Source organism: Hyperolius riggenbachi, chromosome 1 (assembly GCF_040937935.1).
Source record: "Hyperolius riggenbachi isolate aHypRig1 chromosome 1, aHypRig1.pri, whole genome shotgun sequence".
Taxonomy (NCBI): domain Eukaryota; kingdom Metazoa; phylum Chordata; class Amphibia; order Anura; family Hyperoliidae; genus Hyperolius; species Hyperolius riggenbachi.
This window is the reverse complement of record NC_090646.1, coordinates 531,140,055-531,163,896: the sequence shown is the minus strand read 5'-3', so window position 1 is coordinate 531,163,896 and position 23,842 is coordinate 531,140,055. Positions and strand designations below refer to the sequence as shown.

At 41.6% G+C, this 23,842-nt stretch overlaps 1 protein-coding gene across 2 annotated transcripts in view; it reads right to left on the bottom strand.

Annotated features, from left to right (window-relative positions):
- The window catches only part of KREMEN1 (kringle containing transmembrane protein 1), a 202,421-nt gene that overhangs the window by 1,696 nt on the left and 176,883 nt on the right, over positions 1 to 23,842 (bottom strand). Inside the window, exons 6-9 of one of the 2 annotated variants that reach the window (XM_068271634.1) lie at positions 15,875 to 16,207; positions 10,319 to 10,477; positions 5,279 to 5,363; positions 3,145 to 3,249 (exon numbers count right to left, since the gene is read on the bottom strand). In XM_068271634.1, coding sequence (XP_068127735.1) covers positions 3,145 to 3,249; positions 5,279 to 5,363; positions 10,319 to 10,477; positions 15,875 to 16,207 — 682 coding nt within the window. The remainder of the gene's footprint in view (positions 1 to 3,144; positions 3,250 to 5,278; positions 5,364 to 10,318; positions 10,478 to 15,874; positions 16,208 to 23,842) is intronic. The other variant, XM_068271635.1, reaches the window with a different exon arrangement.

Below are 23,842 nucleotides of genomic sequence, written 5' to 3'. Positions count from 1 at the left end.
GGAGATAAAGTAAATTGCATATGGGCTCTAATATCATGTTGTACATAAGAAACTCAGCTGGGGTGCTGGGCTTCAATCCGGGTATACACAGGATATTGACGTGGGACCTTGCAAGAGGATATTGGCATGGCATAAATAACTATGGTAAATTAAGTCTACTTAAGGAGTTTTTTCATTGTCGTGTTTTTGTTTAATTTTTAACTCTTTGTGGGAATGGGTAAGGTGTACAGTATTACCCCTATGTCCATTTTAATAATAATAATCCGAACATTTGTATAGCACTTTTCACCTGTCGGACTCAAAGCACTCAAGACAAGAGCAGCAGCTACTGTGATGCGCTCAGTCAAGAGGCCACCCTGCAGTGTTAGGGAGTCTTGCCTTAAACTCCTTGCTGAATAGTTACTGACCCTAGCCAGGATTGCGAACCCTGGTCTCCCATGTCAAAGGCGGTGCCCTTAACCAGTACACTATCCAGCCACATTTTACCTAGGGGAGTGAGCATCTGGGGGACCCCTTGTTAAAGGGCACCTCCAGATGTCACCATGAACCCCCCTGTGGCCTACACCTGCTGGCATGGGGGTGGTTATACCCCTCCTTCTAAGCACCGCAAGTGGGGATTTGACAAGTGCTTTGAGGGAGAGGGGAAGGCTAAAAGCTAACTGTTAGCAATAGGGAATCGATGTGTGAAGAATGAGCAGTGCTGGTTGTGAGGTACAGAGCAAATGTCTGCCTGTTTCTGGTTTGAATTTGAAGGAAAAGGTCCTGGATATTGACTGTTGTTGCATGTTGGCAACAACAATATCAGATTTGTATGGGATCCAGAACTGGCATGTATTGGGAGAAGGGTGGGCATTGGACGCCACTCCTCCAAGTCCAGGCCTGAGCCTGGCAGACCTTAACGGGCTCACCTGTGTTATTTGCATAAAAGGCTGCAGTATGCAGTGGGCTGTGTGTGGAGCAAGAAGGCTCCGGAAAGGCTGTGCAGCTGCGAGAGCTGCCAGGCCTGTTGCAGCAGAGAAGCTGTGGAAGTGATGGAGAGAGTTGGACTCCAGTACTGGTAATCCAGGTGAATCCTGGAAAAGGTGAGTGGCCCTGGACTGCCATTAGGCCAGTGGCAGGGTGTCACTGAAGAGCGGGTGTGGCTGCAGAAAGTAAACAGGAGTGGTATGCAGTAACCCCGAAGCTAACCCAAGGTCAGGGTTGGCACAGAAGCAGAGTGCTGTGCACACAGAGTGATTGCTGAATACCCAGTGTGGTGTATTTGTGTTGTTGTTTTTGGAGATTGCTGTGACTAACAATAAAGCCGTATTATTTTATTTTAACCCTAACAAGACTCACTGTCTGGTATGTTGTGACCCTTGATGCTGCTGACCTACTCTACCAATGAGCTAAAACCCCCCAGAATATCACATGGTATTTTTTTTCTACCTCAGCAGGAAAACGCACATTGCTCCCACTGCACTGCAATTGTGCATTGGGAAGCATTATGTGCAAAAACACATGTGGGTTTTTTCAAGTGTGACCCCTGCTTTAGTGACAGCTACATAAGAACAAAGTAATTCATTTTACTCTGAGACAAATAAACATCTTTAAATTTGACAAATTTTCATAATAGTGGTCCTGAAATATGAATTAATGTTGCAGCCTCCATTTTCCTCTCACCTTCCAGTCTCCTTAAAGGGAACCCGAGGTGAGATAGATATGGAGGCTGCCATAATTATTTCCTTGTAAACAATGCCAGTTGCCTGTCAGCCCTGTTTAACTGCTGGCATAAGTAGAGCCCTGGAACACGCATATGGTTAATCCAGTAAAACCTAAGTCAGCTGAGTCAGAAACACCTGATCTGCATATGCTTGTTCAAGGTCTATGATTAAACGTATTAGAAACACAGGATCAGGAGGACTGCCAGGCAACTGGTATTGTTTAAAAGAAAATGAATATGGCAGCCTCCATAGCCCTCTTACCTCGGGTTTCCTTTAAATGCCTGACTTCAAACATACAGACATGTTCAGTGAAATGATTTTACATTTAGCCTGAATCAGGTGATGACTGAATAGTAGGTATGCTTATAAATGTATACAAAGTTTAATTATGCCTTCTTTAGTGTTACACAATGTAGGATTTTGCACTGCAGACTTCAATTTAGTTTTAAAGACTTAAAGGCCTTTATTTAATTTACCTCTTCTCCTAAGTTTTCTCCTAAGTAATACTTTCACACTTTATCAATAAAATGGGCCCAATCCAATTCACTGTTTCTCCTAAGATTTCTCCTAGAAGATAATTTTTTCAAGTATCAAAAAGTAGGTGAAAAAGTACTGTTAAAATGATTCTGCTTGCTTGCTGATGGCTTAAAATGCATGTTATTGATGAGATGTGATAATATCACCTAGGAGAAAAAGTGAACTGGATCGGGCCCCATGTGTTTTAAAGAGGAACTGTAATGACAAAACGTCCCCTGGGGGGTACTCACCTCGGGTGGGGGAAGCCTCCGGATCCTAATGAGGCTTCCCACGCCATCTTCCATCCGTCAGGGGTCTCGCTGCAGCCCTCCGTGCAGCGGTGACGTCCATATTTACCTTCCCGGCTCCTGCGCAGGCGCTCTGACGGCTGTCGGCTCCGAAGTAGGCGGAAATACCCGATCGCCGTCGGGTCTGCTCTACTGCGCAGGCGCAAGTTTCCGGTGCCTGCGCAGTAGAGCGGACCCGACGGAGATCGGGTATTTCCGTCTATTTCCGTGCCGAAAGCAGCCACAGCGCCCCCGCTGGAGCCAGCTAAGGTAAATATTGAAGCTACAGTCGGCTCTGTCGACTGCAGCGAGACCCCCGTGGGACAGAGGACGGCGTGGGAAGCCTCATTAGGATCCGGAGGCTTCCCCCACCCGAGGTGAGTACCCCCCAGGGGAGGTTTTTGTTGTTACAGAGTCTCTTTAAGCCACCAGCAAGCAAGAAAATACTTAGGATAATTTTGTCAGTACTTTTTCACACACTTTTTAGTACTTTTCAATTACAGTGTACTGAAAAGTTGTTCTAAATAGAAGATGAAAAATGATCTCCTAGTATAAAACTAAGTAGAAAAGGTAAATTTAATAGGGGCCAAAGAGTCTCGTGTTAAGTCCCAAGAAAATAGTCTTCCTACAAAGGATACCTTTTCTGATGATAGGTTGAGGGATTCTCAGAACTGTCGTCACTTTCTGTTATGTGATGTCTTTTGAATTTGAGAGGTGAAGAACAGGAGAACAGTTGGAAGAGCCTAAAATGTGGGTAAAAGAGATAGAGGGGTAACACAAACTGTTGGTGAGCCAAGGAGGTAGAGAGGTGAGCGAGTGGAGCTCACAGTGGGGAGGTAAGGTAGTTTCCCACAAAGGAGTGATCATGAGGTGGTAGCTAACAGTTGGATGGGCATGTGTGGTTTTGAAAAAGAAAAGTAAGGAGGACAATTGTAGTTTTGACAAGGGCATACATGAAAAAAAGGCATCCAGTAATTTAGGTGTGAGCCGTCCCCTACCTGTAGCTAAAACTCCGACACCAAATGTAACTATACTGTAGCAGAGCACCCATTGTAGATACTGAGCTGCTGGTGCCCACACCCGAATGATCCCCCGCTGTAGCTGAATCCCCAGTGCTGAAAATAACCCACCTGCACTCGGCTTTACCATAGCCTTTCGTCAGTGATAAGTTGCCGGCACCGCAGTTGAACCGCTGTTGCCGAACAGCAGACATAATGGGGTAATAGTAAAGATGAAGGATGGGCAGCTCACAGAAAGGAATGGGCACAATGGGGCCATACTAATGATGATTATAATTAGGATATAGTAATGAGGGATAGGCAGACCATGGTGGGGTTATACAACATGGTGGGGTTATACAACAAATGAAGGGTAGATAGCCCACAGTAAGGGATGGACATAATGGGGTTATAATATAGATAATATAGATGCAGGATACATAGGTCAATGTGAGGAATGGACATAGTGGGGTTATAATATAGACGCAGGATGCATAGGTCAATGTGAGGAATGGACATAGTGGGGTTATAGTAACAATCAGCCCCGTGGTGCGATGTATACATATTGGGGTGACAGTAAGCTTTGTCATACACTTCTCCTTCTCTGAGTAGAAATTAGTAATAAGCTGCAAATGTTATTACAATGATAAATGAACTGCTTTGAAATTGAACCAGTCCAAACTGGTAGCCTCCTCATTTGTTTGGTCCAGTTTCAAACTGCAACACAATTTGCATCAACTTGGAAAAATTGCATCTCATATTCTTATTATTATAGTGATGACATCTTCCGCAGCGCTTTATAAAGTATATCTAGTCTTGTCATTACCTGTCCCTCAGAGGGGCTCACAATCTTATCCTTACCATAGTCATATGCCCATTATAGTCTAGGGCCAATTTATAGGGTAAGCCAATTTACTTATCTGTATGTTTTTGGGATGTGGGGGGGGAACCAAAGTGCCCAGAGATAACAAACGCAGACATGGGGAGAAGATACAAACTCTGCAAATGGTGTCCTGGCTGAGAATCAGAGCGGGTGCCCAGCAATGCAAGGCAAGAGTACTGCCCACTGTGCTGTTGATACAATTCCAATGAATCATATTATAGCAGCAAAGACATCTGGCTACTCCAGGTTGCTCTGTCTGTCATCCCACACAGCCAGATGCAAAACAAATGCTTTGGTGAGGAAATTGGCTCAATGCTCTCTTTCTTTCTTGGTGTCAGAAATGCCCTCTGAGTGCCCCATTTTATCTATGTGTTCTTGGCTGCCAGTTCAATAAAACATTTTCTCTGCTCAGATTAAAAAAAACAACAACAGAGAAGTTCTACATTTTCCCCAGGATTTGATCTTAGTTTAAGGAGGAAAAACCCTTAAAATGTTAGCAGCTTGCTTTATGAAGAACAGTGATACATAATGATGTGAATGGTATGTCTGAAATCCATATGTTATTAGTATTTCCCACAGCCACATTTGAACAGTAAAGTGGTTCTGCTTGTGACAGTGTTCACTCATAACAAGTTTTCACAAGTGGGAGATGGAAGAATGTAGGATTAAGGTTTCATGTTACTAGAAAACCATCTCTTGTTCATATTGCTAAGATAAACATCATTCAAAACATACCAGCACAAAAATCCAGCCTCATCAATACCCAGCAATATGCTTTGCAGTTTCAGCAAATAGAATAATATGCATCCCAGCAGTGGTAACACTTCTTGCTTAATTAGCCTAACCAGCAGGGAAGAGATGCTGATTAGGATTAAAATGTGCACTACTTACTTTATATTCAAGTGAAGGAGTGCTTTCACCAGGATGGCAATGATGGTCAGAATGAGGAGAGCTGTGAGTGCATAGACCGTCCAACCTAGAGGGACAAGGGACATTCAGTTACACCGGCATTAAACAAAACTCAGCATTCCTAACATAATGTAAACTCTTTTTTTATGCAAAGCAAAAATGTAAACATAACACTTTGATCATACAGAAAGTAGCAGTCCTTTTATCTGCCAGGCAAGGTATTCTTTCTGTTTAATTAAACTTTCTCTTTAATTAAACTTGCATCTGTCATCTTTTCTCCCTCCATCGCTTGTCACATGATTGCAGAATGGCAGTAACTGTTCATTCAGCAGTATTAACATGAAGCCCTCCCTCAATCCTTCCAACACATACAGTAGGTGAAGAGTATGATGCTACTATAACAAAGGGATCGAAAACCTTGTAATAAGATATGATAAATGCTTTAAATAAAGAAGGTGATTATTAGGAAAAATAATCAGAAGATGCAGTGTATCTAACATAAATGAATGAAATACTTTTTGGATAACCCTCGTATATAGGTAGGTACGTTATCTGAAAGAGTACCTCACGTCAAAATTAGCTTGTTATAAATGTACTCTTTATTGTCCCCTAACAGGGGATAGGTGATCTAACTGGTGAATAACTCACCCGTTCACCGTGAAATGATCATTCATCTTAAGCCCTGCCTCCCCATTGAGAAAATAATGCCGTGGTGGTTTTTGCCTGATAGGCGGCCGATAAACTTTTTTTAAAAATACTTTTTAAATGTAATCAATTTTCTTGATTGATTACATTTTTAAAAAATGAAACCAATCTACCGTATGCTATAAGAAATACTTTCAGAATTTTCCATCACACCACGGAGATAATTAACCCCCCTCACCCCCCCCCCTCCCCCCCCCCAGATTCTTGATTGAACACAAAAATGTCATTAAAATGTTCTACGCAGTTAGTTTTGATAAGAACAAAATGAAAAAATTGAGGATTGGCCATCTTAATGCTTTGGTTCATGTTGTACATTCTGGATAAGATAATGTCCTGCATGGATGCTGTTAGTTGCGGTAGGTGGCAAGTATAATTGTAACAATGGTCCCAATTCGCTGAGCAGTTTAGACTAGTCTACTGATGGTTTTTAGTCTACTGATGGTTTGGTGTAAATCAGTTGCATCAAAAAGGGAGTTCACTAATAACTACCAAATGGTTTAGACCGTTATTAGTCCTGGTTTAAAACATTCTTCAGTTAGGTCGTTAAAGCAGGGGTCAAAAGGCGCAATTCACAAACAAGTAGCTATGACTGTCATCCTTCTCCTTTTATGAGCTCTCCTCTGGATACAATTAAACTCCTGCATAATTAATTCAAAAGGTTCCATCCTCACATCTAAAATATCTCACAGAATGACTTTACCGACAGAAATCATATCTGTGTAATATCTGTCAGAAAAAGTGGGCGTGGTTACTCCTTGTTTGCCTTTGTGAATTGTGTAATTACTGAATGTTATACCAGGTCTAAAAACAGGTCTAAAACATTACACCAAACCATCGGTAGACTAAAAACCATCTGTAGACCAATCTAAACTGCTAAGTGAATTGAGGCCAATGTTACAGGTGAGCAGAATTCAGCAACTGCCAATTTGGTGCAATATGCCTCAATCATGACCTCACTTGCTTTGTAGGTAACCTAAGCATATACTTAGCAAATTTAAAAGTTCATGAGTCCTATGGGAGAAAAGCGCTTTACAAATGTTATTGTATTGTATTGTATATGCATTTCACTTTTTCACCTGAGTTTTCTCCTAGGTGATATTTTCACAACTTAACCATTTCAGCCCGCCGGGATTTTTCACCTTATGCATCAGAGCAATTTTCACCTTCCATTCATTCGCTAATAACTTTATCACTACTTAACACAATTTATTGATCTATATCTTGTTTTTTCCACCACTAATTAGGCTTTCTTTGGGTGGGACATTTTGCTAAGAATTATTTTTTTATAAATGCATTTTAACAGGAATAATAAATTCTTTATTTCTCAGTTTTCGTCCATTATAGCTTTAAAATAATCCATGCTACCATAATTAAAACCTATGTATTTTATTTTCCCGTATGTCTCGGTTATGACACCATTTAAATTTTGTCCCTATCACATTGTATGGCGCCAATATTTTATTTGGAAATAAAGGTGCATTTTTTCAGTTTTGCGTCCATCACTATTTACAAGCTTATAATTTAAAAAAATGTTCATAGTATACCCCCTTCAAATGCATATTTAAAAAGTTCAGACCCTTAGGTAACTATTTATGTTTTTGTTTTTAATTGTAATTTTTTTTTTCCATTAAAAATTTTATTTGGGTAATATTTTGGTGTGGGAAATAAACAGTTAATTTTTAATGTTATTATATGTGTAAATTGTAATGTAAAAAATATGTAGATGTAGTTTTACTATCTTGCCACAAGATGGCCACCTTGATTTTTTTTCTCCTTTTGCGTCTCGCTAAGCAGAAGCACAAGGGGGACGTGAAAATTTTTATTTGCAGAAAGACTGAAGCCTCTAGTTAGAGCGCTTCAGTTTTTCTGCTGGGGACACGGATCGGTGATCGGGAACCATGTTCCCGTTCCCTGATCCCAGGGCTACCGGGGAACAGCATGGCGGCGCGCACGCGATAACGCGTGGGCGCGTGCCGAAGCGCGGCACCACAGCAGAGCAGCCACCCGGACGTGAGGCTCACGTCTGGGTGACAGAAATGGTTAAAATAAAATGCCTTTTAAAAAAAACAGGAAGCAAACAAATACTCAAAATAATTTTTACGGTATTTTTTTTACTTACTCTTTGGTATTGTTTTCTATTGCAACGTGTTAAACAGTTATTTTGAATTGAAGATTAAAAATTATCTCCTAGGAGAAAACTCAGGAGAAAAAGTGAATTGCATATGGCCCCATATGGCAAACTGTCAACAAGTTCATAGGGTGATTAACTGAGGTGGTTGGCCAACCACAAACATCAGTAAATAAGTCCAATGATGGTCAGCACACCATAATGTACCATTTGCCTGACTACATATGTACAGATCGAATAAATAGAAGCAGGTACATTATGGTGTGCTGACCTTTATTGGACTTATTTATGGGCAAATACTAAGGTGTGAAGTAATGAGTGCTACAGTAATGTGCATTAAGTACATCCAAAAAACAACTACTTGTGGTAAGACTTGAAGAAAGGTTTAGAAAACACTTGTTTGGGGGACAGCTAATATTCTCCATTGTAGTTTGGCCTAAACAGAAAGATTACAGTTCATGAAAGGAAAATATTCCTCAATGCAATTAAAATTTACAGCCTAATCTGAGTGAAGTTAGTGACTCTATTTTACAACACTCCTCATACACCATTCCTCATACACAGGCCTGCCCACAGGTTGAAGGGAACCCTTTACAACACTGTACCTTGGTGATACCACCTGACATGAACAAACAGGGCAAGCACCGCCCACACGTACACAATCCTGCTACCACATAATGGCCCAGTTATCACAGCAAACCTGAATAAATCACACAATTCAAGCCTTGCACGCTTATCTTTTAAACCTTTTTCTTTTATTATTAATAAACTTATGCATTTTTGATTTTGTTATATGTTTTTTTCCTGTTTGTCAGTCTCTCCAATCTCTCCCATAGAGTGACCCTCAGCCTGTCATCACATACAGTCCTCTCTAGGATCTTTGCAATTTGATAAAGAGACCCCTATGTGTTTTCACTAAAGGAAATAAAACATGGTATTAACTGGTGAAGCTGGCATCTGGAGAAAGTCCCTGGACAAAGACCTCACAAACGCCAGGCAGACAGGCAAATAATGCTCTGGCTTAAAGGACACCCGAGGTGAAAATAAACTATTGAAATAAACAATTGTATCTCTCCTCCTTCTCCTAAAAATTACTTTTTAAGATATTCCACAGTTTCATTTTATATTTAAATCTTACGTTTTTACAGTTTTTTATTGTTTTTCCTCACTGACACATTCATTGAAGTATGCCAGAGCTAAAAATCTAAGAACTATTGACCCTTTTTATATCTTCCCCATTCTCAAAAGCCATTTTCTGCTAGGAAAGTGTTTCATAGTTGGAATTTCTTATCAGTGAGGGTCACACTGTAGTCATTTCCTGTCAGGACTGAGTCAGCCACTTACATACCTGATATTTAACTCTTTCAGGCAGAGAAAGAAAAAAAAGGAACACAGCATAGTTATTTGTGTGCTAGGCACTGTACATACACATATCTATCTCATCACGTCACACGTCATCTCGGGTATCCTTTAAAGTTAAATCTGAGCTCTAGTGCTGAATTGCGAATTTGCTAAATACTCAGCCTCTGTGCCACCTAAAGTCCAACGATTTCACACTTAGACTTTGCAATTGAGACTTGGTGACTTCCATATAAGGAACAGAATGGCAAATATTTGTCACGTATTTTATGCTCTTCATGGCTGCCTATGATTCTAGTCTGTGAACTAAGCACCATGTTCCATGACAAGTAATCTGTTACCATTCATGGTACTGTTCAACAAATACTATTTTATACTGTATCTTATACAAAGTATAGTATATGGTATCAGGCAGCAGTAACATATTTTACCAGCAGGTGGCATGGTAAGTGCAAACTGCAAAAGTCCCTCAATCTCTCTATGTGGCGCATGGAAGGGGGTGGGAGTCCTTTGGGTGACTACAGGAAGGGACCAAAAGATAATCAGAGATTCCCATTTTAACTAAAAATCCTCTTCAATACAGTGTTTCTGATAGACTATTTATGATTTCAGTTTACTGGCAATGTAATCCAGCTGCATACTAATGTTACGTGCTTTAGTGTTGTTGGCAAGAGACAATGTCAGCACATCAAACGCTTTCTTTGTACAGCCATACAGTTTACACACAGGCAGTATAGAACAGACAGACTGCTCTGCAGCTGATAACTCATAACACAGCTCTTGCTATTCTAGGAGTAATGAAGGAAATCAGATGGTTGGCAATATCTTACCTGGCACTTGCCCAGTTGGCCGGCTTGGACTGGTTGTTATGACATAGAGAATCTTTGAAGACCGCGCTGCATTGATACTGAGGTTGGCTGTTTGCGTTATCAGCTCTGTCTGTGTCTGGTTGGATAATTGAGGCTTTTCCACAGTTTTTTCCTTGAATACTGCACAAAGACAGACGAGGTAGAGCAGTGAGGAGAGAAAATACATAGTGAAATCTAAGCTATGAAATGCTCATAGACTGCTGGAAATCTCACAAGGAGCGAAGCTAATTGCTTGATAAACAGTTCCAAAGATAACAAACTTAACTGTAAAGACAACAGAATAGTTGGGTTCTGCCAGAAAGAAACTATGTAAAGAAGAATTCCACAAAGCATTACATAAAAGTATTCCCCAAGATATATGAGGTATTGCAATTATCTTATAAACACTTTTATAATCATTTATAATCTTCCTTGAAAGATAGCTTTATTATGCTTTTCCACCTCTGGAAAGTTGTTGTACCTGAGGACCTTTTTTCCACTAAGAAACAGAAGTGGTTTCCTTGCTATTTCCCCCACCACGATTTTGCCATGACCCGTGGCAAAATCTCTACGTATCTCTCCGGCAGCCGCCAAAGAGATACGTAGAGGGCGCACTTCTCTTCCATCCGACTGACTGCGACTGGCTGAAGTTACGGGACAAAAACAATAGAAAAACAGTGGTGTGTGGCACTTCCTGTGAGGCTTAAGGCCCATACACACGTCGGATTTTTGCAAACGACCCGTCGTTTGAACGTTCCGTCCTTCCGTCGTTCGCACGTCAAATCCGGCGTGTGTACAGACTATCGTTCGGGTGATAAGACTGGTTTTCAGCGATCCGCCGCTTGAGCTGAGAGGGTCACACAGGTACACACACAATACATTCTGTGACCATGCAACACTGTACACTGCTGGATTTGACAGACATTTGGACGTGTGCTCCGCAAAAATGAGAAGAAACAACTAGTATAATCTTGCTTGGAAGAAAAAAGGCAGGGCAAGCATGCACCTTCCGTCCCACAAATTTGTTGGAGTGATATGACAGTCAATATTCATAGCAGCATCAAACACTCAGAAGCAAATCAAGTGTACTAACAGTGTGGTTCCATACATTGCTTACATGATCGGCAGTGGCAGGGTCATCGGTGAAGGAGGTGGGTGGTAGGCACTAGGTGGTGGAGCGACGGCCGTTTTGAGTCGGTATGATGCTTGGTCATGCTGCGTACCACTAAAGATAGGAAGAGAGTCTCCCAGAGTATATCGGAGTGAAACTCTGCCTCTTCCTTAAGCATCACTTCCTGTGGAGCTAAGATTGGTTGTCCTGGAGACGAGGACGCCACACTGCGTGTGCTGAGGGCGGAAATCATAGACTGCCCTCAGTGGCGATGGCAACAAGTGTATCTTGATAGCGAAATTTAGCATCCCGTCATTCCCCACAATGTGGGGCACCAGCGGAGCCAATCATATTAGATCTAGTGCAACGCGAAAATGCTGCGCAATACCCACCCACTGCGGGGGAAAAAGGCCAACGTCAATACGCAATGCAAGGTGTCCCATCTAAACAGGGCAATCAGAAAACAATGTAATTAAAGTCATAGTGTCAACAAACATACAATTACATGGAAGACATTATTCCACAAAATGCCACATCAATCCTAAAATAAATGGCATCTAGCTTCAAGGCTACAGTTTGGAACCCATCAATATTATTATCCCATATATAACAAAGAACAAGTGGGTCGCGCCTGTCCAGATAGTGCCCCATGGGGGATGCATAAAAATAGGGAGCAAATTCCCACAAATGAAACATTAATAGTTATATTTCAAAAATATTTTAACATTATTTAATATATAACTAAGCAACCCATCGATTAAGGGTATAAATCTGGACTAGAAAAATTGGCGTGAGCCAACGTTCCCTAATTTAGGATCAACTAAAAAGTGGTACACAGCGTGACCAAGTGTGATATCGACGTGAAACAGCCATTGTTCCACCACCTAGTGCCTACAACTTGCCTCCTTCACCGATAACCCTGCCGCCACCGGACATGTAAGCAATGTATGGAACCACACTGTTATTACACTTGATTTGCTTCTGAAGCGGAGCTGGAGAAAGCTGAGGCTGACGGCGTGGGAGCGGTCCATGTGAATGCGGCTGGAGAAAGCCCCAGGTATGTATACATTTTTTTATTTTATTGTCTTTGGTACACTTTAAACAATCATTTGGATTTACCTTTATATAGGTTCCAAAAGAAGTGCACTGGCTGGTGTAAATAGGGGAACGCTTTAATTTATCATAGTCCTTTAACCATCTGCAATATGATACATGTAGTGACTGGGACACTGCCCACTGTATATATAAATGACTCTATAATCATTAAAGAGGAATGGTAACCAAGGATTGAACTTCATCCCAACCAGTAGCTGATACTCCTACCCATGAGTAATCTATACCTGTTCTTGAATAGATCATCGGGGGAGGGGGGGAGGGGGTGTTATTGATATTGTGGTGAAACCCCTCCCACAGTGTGATGTCACGCATTGTGGGAAATAACAGCTGTTTCCAACTGCCAAGCAATAGGTATATTGTACTGTGCATATTTAAGCTGTATCTATAAAAAACAACCTTTTAGCCTATGGCATTGTTAGAGGGTGAGGTTATAAATAATGGCAGTTGGTGCTTTCTGTTTGATGGTGCTTTTTTTCATGACTGCCAGTAGGCAAGCTGATTGTGGATCAAACTATATGAACAAATGACATGGCAAATATCAAACATTTCTTGATCCCTTTTTCTATTTTTTTACTTCTCACTTTGCAATGTATTGATTTATTTTTGTTCCTATTTAAGTGACATAAAAGGTTAATATAAATGCGTATACAATCTGGCAGGCCGGCTATCAGATGCCCATTACATTAAAAGTCTTGACGGAACAGACAAGTGGCATAGAGGGTTCTCCTACCAAGCTGGTTGGGAACAAGTAGGGATACATTTTCTGTTATTGGCACAGGAAAACACTGCCATCCAGCCCATGTAGGGGACAACAGGTGGGACTTAAAAGAACGCTAGCCATGCTTGACTGGCTACCTGGAATGTTGCTGTTCTTTTCAGTCCAGGATCTTTGTATAGTATTCTTACAATAACAGCAAACAATAAAGGGCTCTGCAGCTGCCTGTTTCTTCTGTTTTATAGGTAAAGAGAGGCACATTGGAAGATAATTGACCTTTCAACCATTTTATAGAAAGGGAAATTTTACACCTTGGATGCTATAGAAATCTTCCCACAACAGAAGACTTTGCAGCTCACAAACACATTCCTGCAGTAGTGAAAGATCCGTTTTACATCTGTGTAATTCTGTATAGTCTAAGTTTGAACAGCTGTTAAAACATACATGATAAACTGTGTGTGTTTCATTGGCCTATTCATCATGAGCAGTGCCTTGTGCTATACGTGCTGCACACATTACATTTTTGCTGTGTAGCTGCTGTATAATTGTAGTGAAACTCCAGGCAAAGATCTATATACAAAGCAGTGGCGTAGCTAAAGAGCTGTGGGCCCCGATGCAAGTTTTACAATGGGGCCCCCCAGGCACTCTATACATAACAATTGATACGGCGCACCAAAACCTGCCAATGGCAACTACAGTGTCAGAGGTGCAAGAAGGGGATGGAGAAGAGCTTGTTAACGTTTACCACTACTCAATGTATATATAGAAGTTATTATTATGAGCACAGGACCAATAGAGAGCTAATACTGTAGTTGAGGGAGGGCCCTTCGGGGCCCCTCTGGCCCAAGGGCCCCGATGCGGTCGCTACCGCTGCACCCCCTATTGCTACGCCCCTGATACAAAAATGTTATGCCACTCCCTGGCAGTGACACCATTATTTCACATTTCAGCTGTGCAGCTTTCCTGCTACATCTCATGCTAATGTATCTCAAATCTGATGATGCGGTTGTGCTGTCTAATGAGCAGTTAGAAGATAGAAGACACAGAACATTTATATGTGTTTTTCTCCTGGCAAACTCAAAGCCCCAAAGCTGCAGCCACTAGAGCGCGCACTATAAGCAGTAGCAGTGTTAGGGAGTCTTGACGAAGGACTCCTTACGGAATAGGTGCTGGCTTACTGAATAGGAGTCGAGATTCAAATCTCTGTCTCCTGTGTCAGAGGCAGAACCCTTAACCAGTACACTATTCAGCAGCTTTAGAAGAGGGAAACAGCTTCTTTCCTCTTTAGACCTCAGGAATACTCATACCTCCTTATGCCCCAGTTGTCTCTGTGCTATAAGCTTACTTATAACTCAGAATTAGATGCATTAAGAAATGGCAATGCAGTAACATGTGCTTATTACTACATTATATTATTCCCATTATGACATTTATAAAATAGTGACAACGTAACTCTCCGGTACTGCAACCACTTTCCACTGTCTTCTCTTTTTCTCACATTATTTTCTGTAACTGCTCCGAATATATATAATATTGGCACGGCCGGCACTTTTACACGGGCACGAATGGAAATTGCCCGGGGCCCCAGAGCCAGCTGACCTTCCTAGCAGGTCTTACCCCAAGTAATACGGCAATTCCCCAGGGCCCCAGAGCCAGCTGACCTTCCTAGCAGGTCTTACCCCAAGTAATATGGCAATTCCCCAGGGCCCCAGAGCCAGCTGACCTTCCTAGCAGGTCTTACCCCAAGTAATAGGGCAATTCCCCAGGGCCCCTGAGCCAGCTGACCTTCCTAGCAGGTCTTACCCCAAGTAATAGGGCAATTCCCCAGGGCCCCAGAGCCAGCTGACCTTCCTAACAGGTCTTACCCCAAGTAATAGGGCAATTCCCCAGGGCCCCAGAGCCAGCTGACCTTCCTAGCAGGTCTTACCCCAAGTAATAGGGCAATTCCCCAGGGCCCCTGAGCCAGCTGACCTTCCTAGCAGGTCTTACCCCAAGTAATAGGGCAATTCCCCAGGGCCCCAGAGCCAGCTGACCTTCCTAACAGGTCTTACCCCAAGTAATAGGGCAATTCCCCAGGGCCCCAGAGCCAGCTGACCTTCCTAACAGGTCTTACCCCAAGTAATAGGGCAATTCTCCAGGGCCCCAGAGCCAGCTGACCTTCCTAACAGGTCTTACCCCAAGTAATAGGGCAATTCCCCAGGGCCCCAGAGCCAGCTGACCTTCCTAACAGGTCTTACCCCAAGTAATAGGGCAATTCTCCAGGGCCCCAGAGCCAGCTGACCTTCCTAGCAGGTCTTACCCCAAGTAATAGGGCAATTCCCCAGGGCCCCAGAGCCAGCTGACCTTCCTAGCAGGTCTTACCCCAAGTAATAGGGCAATTCCCCAGGGCCCCTGCAGAGTACTTGAAGCGGAGCAAACTCACCTGTCCGGCACATAATACTGCTTTATGGTGGTAAGGTGTCAGTGGTCTCGCTAGTTACCAGCCCTGGTTACTGGAGGAGAAAGTGTGGTAGATGTGTCCATATGAGGCTAATGTGAATATCCAGGTAACTGCATACATGGGCTAATAAAAACAACATGTTACTGTTGGTCTCACCTTGGTAGACAAGTGCAAATCCCTGGGCCTGATTGACACGATCAGAGAAGAAATACAAGATGACAAAGTCTGATGAAATGTTGAAATTGCGTGTCGGATGGTTTCTCCCATCGAAGCGCACCAAGACTTGCTTTGTGTAACCATCCAGCAGCTCCACCATATCTCTAGAGTCTTTAATGTCAAAGAAGGTGAAGTTAAAACTGATTGTAGAGGCTCCAACCACTTGAATTGTCCAGTAGCAAGCTTTGCCCGATCCATAAGAGTCCGGGAAATCTGGAGAGTAAATAACCGCAGCGTCCTTGGTGTAATTCCCACCACAAGCTCCAATCAAAGCTAAGGAAAAAAGAATAGTAGAAAAATGTATTTTTAGTCTATGATAGGTATATATTGATATATATACACACACAGAACATCACAACATACATCAATTCTTCAGATACAATTTTCCAATTCTATATTATCAAAGCAGGGGGGACGGGAGATCGAGACTATTTGGGGATGATAGGGGATCATGTGTGAGAAAGAACTGGCACAGTGCCATGCAGAACAAAGGTGGCATTTGGGAACATGGTAGTATGCCCAGATGGTGGGATAACATGACTCCGAAGTTGAGGGTTTTTTCAAAATGTTTTCACTGCAAGGGCATGAACATGGCTGCAGTAACACATCTGCTAATTCAACAACATTTCAACAACCCCCCTTATTCCCTGATGTAACCCATAGATAGTTTCAGTGATTTATTTTTGAAGCAAATTACAGTGTGCTGGTCACTAGAACTTTGTATTGATTATACTCCACCTGTACTTTGGTGGTTCAGACCATTTCAAATGTTCACAAAGAGGATTGCCATTGCAAACTTTTCTGTGCCTGATTTAACCCAATCAAGCATTCCAAGGTGTTGCCACCTGATAGCAAACAATTTCTAATGAATCCATATCAGGTTTCCTGGATGAGCCACGTTCTCCAATGTTTCACAGCTTGGAAAAATCTTATTAAATCAAGTCCAGACTTTTTCCACAACAGTTGCAAAAAATGTTGTTGCCATCTTGGTTTTAATTGTGTAACATACTTTCTAACAATTCCATCACTGTCGAGAACAGGGTTACTTGTAGGTCATCAAAGCCATTGGACACTAGCTAGTAAAGGCGGGTTGAACATAATTTAATGCTGAATTTTATTTGAAATGAAGGAAAACAGGCCAAGATCTGATTTGAGTGCAGATAAGGGAATAGCAACTAAAGCACTTAATTGCCTACTTAAGGTTAACCAAAATCTGACTGAAATTCATCACACCTGTTGGCACACATGGAAGTCAATTCTCTAAACTTTTGTCATGAGTTATCACACCTTACTTATTAACTCACAAATCTTTCTCTTTATCCGTTTTAACTCTTGATTGACCTCTCCTGTACTTGAGGTGTCAAATAAGTAAGGTGAAATATTAATAGAATAGCTTTGTAAATCCCCATGGTATCTTTCAGTGGAAACTAAAATTATCGCATACCAATTAGAACTGACAGGTAGTTAATTGGGAATATTTTTTCAAACTTGACCTTTATTGGTAGGCATACTGTATTTACCACAGGTGATGCTCAGTTAACCTATTCCAGCTTAACTGCAGAGTACAAGAATACTAGTATAAGGGGAGAAATAACTACTATAAGTCAACAAGAATAAAAGGTAGCATAAAAGACATATTCTGAGGCTGATGCGCCACCACACATGCTCTCCTAAGAAATATAAAAATAGCTAAAATAAAAAGCACCAATGACAAATAGAAAACAATGAAAGACACACCACCTGCAATGCACATATTCAACCAGGACCAGGTTGGCCAGGGGTCTCATATTCTCACTATATATTTTTAAAATCCACCTGAACCCCATTGCAACCATATTTTCACACATCCATGTTTGCCATATATATATGCCAGGCATGCTATGAGAGTTCATCTGACACCAGCATAGAAGACGTGGTACTTGTCAATGTATGAGTCTAAGTCAGGCTACAATTATGAGGTATGCACAATGCCCTGATGTTGGAAGACATCCACTATTATAAATATCTTCTGAAAAACAAGAAACGCGCTGCCTGTGAGGTCTGGTTTACCACAGACCAGGAATTTTTACAATTCCTAACTAAAGTAGCATTTTAATATGTCAGAGTTGAAATTTCTTACTACATGCCCACTTTTCTTCTACTCATCTCTGTATACAGGGGGACATTTTTACTTAAGCACACAAAATTTACTTCCAAAGTTTGTTTGGAGAGGTTTCCAAAACAAGGAAGCCTATTCCCTTATGGGGTGGTCTGGTTTTTCATTATTTCGGAGGAAAGATCCTTTAATCCTGCATGCTACCATTAAATATCAGAAAGCAAGTGTTAGTGTTCTTAAACTTAAGTGCGCTAAAAATAACTTCTAATCAACAGTGTCATGCACTCGCATTACTTATTTTAGCTCTGTTTAACAGTAAAGTATGTGCATACCCAATGTGCTACAATAGTCAGTGTTTGCTCATAACGTCTCACAGGTTTTTTTTTTTTTTACTTAGTAATTATTTAAAATAAGTGACCAGTTTTATTTCTCAGATGAACCGTGGTGGTTCGCTGCTTACCAGAGTTCAGGAGACAACTTGGCAGAGCTCTGAGTGGGGAGGGACCCCCTACTCTCCTGGAACAACGGAGCGGTAGGTGAGTTCCTCTTGTCGATCTCTGGTTCGCCCCTCTTGACGTCATGATGCAGACATTCATGTGGGGAGCTTTGGGAGCCAGAAGATCTTCCACAAAGTGAGACTGCTATCCGCTACAGCACCATGTGGATTTGTGGTCAAATGTATTACCAGGACTTAGCTTTGGTGGGTTAGTTTCACTAGTATTTGGGTTTAAAGCAAACCTGGAGTGAAAATAATCTGATGAGTTAAACAATTGTATTTATAGTCCTAATCATTAATAGAATGTTCCTGGAAAGGTTTTGAGTACCTCATGTAAATGATAATGATTATTCAGCTCCCATACTCACAAATCTTCAGCTATTTAACTTTTCATCTGTTCCCTACTCTCACAACAGTTGTTTTTTTTTTTTTTCAACTTTCATGACCTGGTAATTATTATTCTATGTAACTGGTCTAGTGTTATTTACCACCTTGTGAATACTTCATAATTTATTTCCTGCATGGAGGTCCTAATGGTGCCTTTCTAGATGAAGATAGAGATCATTCTAGAGTCATGTTTCCAGGCCTCAGATAACCCCAGAAGATGCTTCATGGGATTCATCTACAGCTCTTTATATAACAATGTCATTGTATGTCTGCCTGGTGAGCTCAGTACACACAATGGCCCCAGATGGGGACAAGTGACAAATACGATGGAACCCACAGCCGCTGTCCCCTCAAATGCTAATGTGCCCCCCCGTGCATTAAAATCTCACGTTTCAGCTGCCGTAAGTCTCCAGCTGCTCCTGCATCCCTATACGTGTCCCACGTGGCTGCTGCGTATAGCAGTGGCGTGTGTGACGGGAATCGATCGGGAATTGGCCTGCGGTGTATGGGCTGCCATCAGAATTCTCTCTGAACAAATATGATCAAAGAGAGATCTGGCTCTTAGTCAATATGCCCATATATTGCTAGATGTATGGGCACCTCCGTGGATATAAGATCTAACTTTCAAAAAAGTCTACTATGCAAATATGGCTGATAGTTAATTTACAGGTTTTATGAATAAGTTCACAGCAGGTTCCATTGTCCCTGTCTATTGCTCCCAAAAAATGTAATTTAACCCCGGGATAAAGTCTGGGATCAAGGGGCTCGATTCACAAAAGGGTGCTAACTCAGTTAGCATGCTCAAAACTTTGGGCGTACTAACTAGGGTGCTAAGCAGTTAGCACGCCCAAAGCTTTTATTGATCGTATGCAAAGTTTAGCACTGTGCGGTGTGTGCGAAACGTCGCACCGGGTGCGACTAAACCGTTGCACCGGGTGCGCCCGAAACGGCGCACCGTGCAACGGTTTAGGCGCACCTGGTGCAAAGTTTGGCTCGCACTCGGTGCGACGTTTCGCGTGCAACACGCAGCGCTAAATTTTGCCTTTGCGCATCCTAAATGGCTTTAGGCGTGCTAATGGGTTTTTAGGCATGCTAACTAAGTTAGCACCCTTTTGTGAATAAAGTCCTAGGTGAGCAAACTGTTTATTGACTGTCCTTAAGGACCAGGTTCCAGTATATCAGCGTGCGCCTTCCGAGATGCAAGTACACACCTGAATCCCTGTAGCTTTGCCATGCAGGGTTTCTAACTTCACCCAATCTTTATTTTTGCTTTGACAACTACAACCAATCACTTACAACAAAATTAAATCAACGTAATGTTGTCTTAACGCAGGGAGATCCAATTTGGGTCAACGAAAACCTGAGGTGAAATAAATGCCTTTTTTTGGAATCTCACAGTTTTATTTTCTGTGTATCAGCTAAAAAAAGGTTTAATGTTGTATTGTCTCATATGACTGATACAATCTGTCCCAGAAGATAACATATATGAACCAATGACCTTTTTTAATCTATTACCAGCACTCAGAAAGTTGTTTTCTGCCATAAAATGTTTTATGGCTGTAATTCCTTATCAGTGAGTATAACCCCATGCAGGGCAAGATTTAGCATAGGGCACTGTAGGCACGAGCCTAAAGGCACCTAATGATGGAAAGGCGGCTCACTTCCCTCCACTAGTGCCTCTCTCCCTCCTTCCCTATGTAGAGTCCCGAACTGTACGTAAATAAGAGGTTACTCACCCAGCTCTCAGCATTTTGAGATCTACCTCCAGTCAGGGGCACCTCTAACTACTTTATACTGAGGATACCTCTGTCTACCTACTACAAAGGGGAACTTGTAGCTACCTACACCCGGCAAGAGAAGTAAGGTAGACGTGAAAGCTGGGCCAGCCAGCACACTTGTGGTGATGCAGGGGCTTGTAGGTCCATGGAAGGTGGAGTCTAAGGTGCCTGGACATCTGTGCCTATATAGGCTCCTGTGATGTAAATCCAGGCCTGACCCCATTGTCTGACTGGTCCTGACTGGATAGTAACTGTCACTTGGTGTTTAGCTTATTCAGGCAGAAAAAGAAGAAAAGGAACACAGCATAGTTATTTTGTATACTTAGCGCTGTACACACACCTGTCTATCTAATAATTTTACATGTCATCTCAAATACCCTTGAAAGGATAACTGTACCAGCACCACCTGCAGCCTGATGATGGCTATGCTGCCAAACCAATGGGGATGCGGCTAATTTGTGGGTACTGTTTAGCGCAGGTTAGGAGGTTAGTGACAGCAGGACCGGTTCTAGACTTTTTTCTGCCTGAGGCAAACTTGTGAGGATGCTCCCCCCCCCCCCCCCCTGAATTGGAATGATTGCACAGCACCCAGCACGTTATATAGCTGCGATGAGCACCCCAAAAAACACCCTCCGTATAGGTAGATAGCCAGGTATAGGTGCCCCCAGTATTGGTAACTAGGTATAGTTGCCCCCGGTACAGGTTAGCCAGGTACAGTTGCCCCCAGTATAGGTTGGCCAGGCACTCTCTTCACTTCCTGTTTCTGCCTGGTGCTGCCCCCAGACTTCTGCCACCTGAGGAAGTTGCCTCACTTGGCATCGTTGGCAGACCGGGCCTGAGTGTCAGGCTGTGGAGGTGTCCTTGCACTTGTTCTGTGTAAATAATGGTATAATTCATACATGTAACCTTTAACTGCATGTTAGATTTTTCATAGATATTTGTGTGCAAAAATGCACAATTGAGAGAGAAATATCCTTTATTCATTTCAAATGAAAAAATAAAATGACTGCTGGAAAGGTAATCATGTAGAAAGGTTACATATTGTGCAGCTATCCAGTATTTCAGTTTCAGTGGAGGTTATGTATTCCTTGTATTCTCCAAATATAGCTTCTATATATTTAAAGGTATGACATCTTTCATGTCCAGGAATAAACAATGAAATCATCTTCACAAGTTATACTTAACCACCTTACATCAGACCAGCTCTGACTATGTGGATATGTTTAACAAACTCTCACCTTGCTGCTGAGTAATAGAAGGTGATAGGTACAAAGGGCTGCTTCAGTAACATGGACTCATCCTTAAAAGGCCGTCACACAGATGGTATGAATGTCACCACGTGTATTCGGATGGCTGCAGATTCATATTACATATTCTAGTATGTTTGTACACATGTCCCAGGGTAAAATGGAGTTTAGCTAAACGAGTATCAGTGACGGAAGCCTGGGACAGGACGAGTTGTCTGGACACCGCCTGGCCTTTTTTTTGCTTAGCAAATGTTAGTGCAAATTTTTCATCTAAATGTTTGCGCTGATGAAAGCTTGTGGGGAACGTAGATAGGAGATTTGCCTAACTGAAATGGTTGACTGTTTGTACTATTCATGTCAAATGCTTCTGTTTTTAATACTGCTGTATTAATGTAAAATAACATGCGGTGGCTCTGCCAAGAATTCTGAGAGTGATTATAAAAATCTCATTGTGTCCAAACAAACTTCCTGAAAATGCCAAGAATGCGGCACTGGGGGAGACAGACACTTGCAAATATATCCTGTGCAGATTTAAAAGTAGACTTGAACAGTCTACAGATTAGAAATGAACAGTGTTAAAGTGAATTACAGTCTGGCAAAAATTATAATAAAACCTTCTGTCATAGCTTGATATTGCCCATATAATTATCCTATCTGTCTTTGTTCTAAGGTAATGTCATCTCTGTCCAAGGCACTATTTCCCCCCTAGATCACAGTACACTTAGTAATATAAGCAGCAATATGAAATGTTTATGTCATATCCAGATCAGAGAAGGAGTAGTTTATAGTGAGTAAAAAAGCAATACGCTGCTCACAATTGGTGGAGTTGTCACGCAAATGTTCTTCCTCATGTTAGTCAATTAAGCCTTATCTCTTAATCTCAGTGCATTTTTCCTCAAAAAACAACTAAAGCTTGGGATGAAAGCCAGGCAACTGGCATTGTTTATAAGGAAATTAAGATGGAACCCTCTGTATTCCTTATTTAGAGAATTTAAGGTGGCAACACATGATACAATAAAATGATCCGATTTTACAGCAATTTGATAAAAGCAATCGGATTTTCCCAAAAATCTAAAAGCTTTTTTTTTATTGGAGCAAGAAACCCGATTGGATTTCTCATTTTTATTTGATAAAAGTCTATTCTATTGGGAGTGCTGGATTCTTCTGATCAATTTTTATGAACATTGAATGGTGTGTGGTAGATTGCCAATTTCTTTATATATACTTCCCAGCAGTTTTCAGTGTTTTTAATCATTTTTTTCATAACTGGGTAAAAATTGACCACACGTGTGTGGTACATTGGTCAGATTTTTTAAATGTTACAATCAGTTAGAAAAATTTATTGCAATTCTTGAATTGAAAAGATATTTTAAAAAGTGTATGGGGTGTGGCGGCCACCTTTAGTTAGACGCATGCCAATAAATGTTATGAATTAAAGGATCATTCCTAAACATATTCTAGCTTATTCCACTGCATCAACAACGATATGCACAGAACAAAAGCTTTTTTTGTTTAATTTTTCTTCAATATGAACTCAAAAAAGTGGTCTGTACACAAAATTCTGTGCAATCAAACCCTTACTTGCAAGTCTCAAGTTCAAATCCTAGCCAGGATACTGCATGTAGTTAGTATGATCTACCCATGTCTGTGTGCGTGTCCTGCAGAAATTCTGGTTTCTTCCATCAATCCCCAAAAATACTCATAAATTAACTGGTTTCCTCCCAGATTGGCTCAAGACTGTAGTGTAGATATTAGACTATGATGACTAAGGTAGAAGCAGTTAGTTACGTGAATGATACAATGTACTCTATAACCGTATCGGAAGATGTGAAGATGCATATTATATATACATTAATTAATATATTCTGTTTATGGGAAGTATAACACAGTATTCAGTTTGTATTA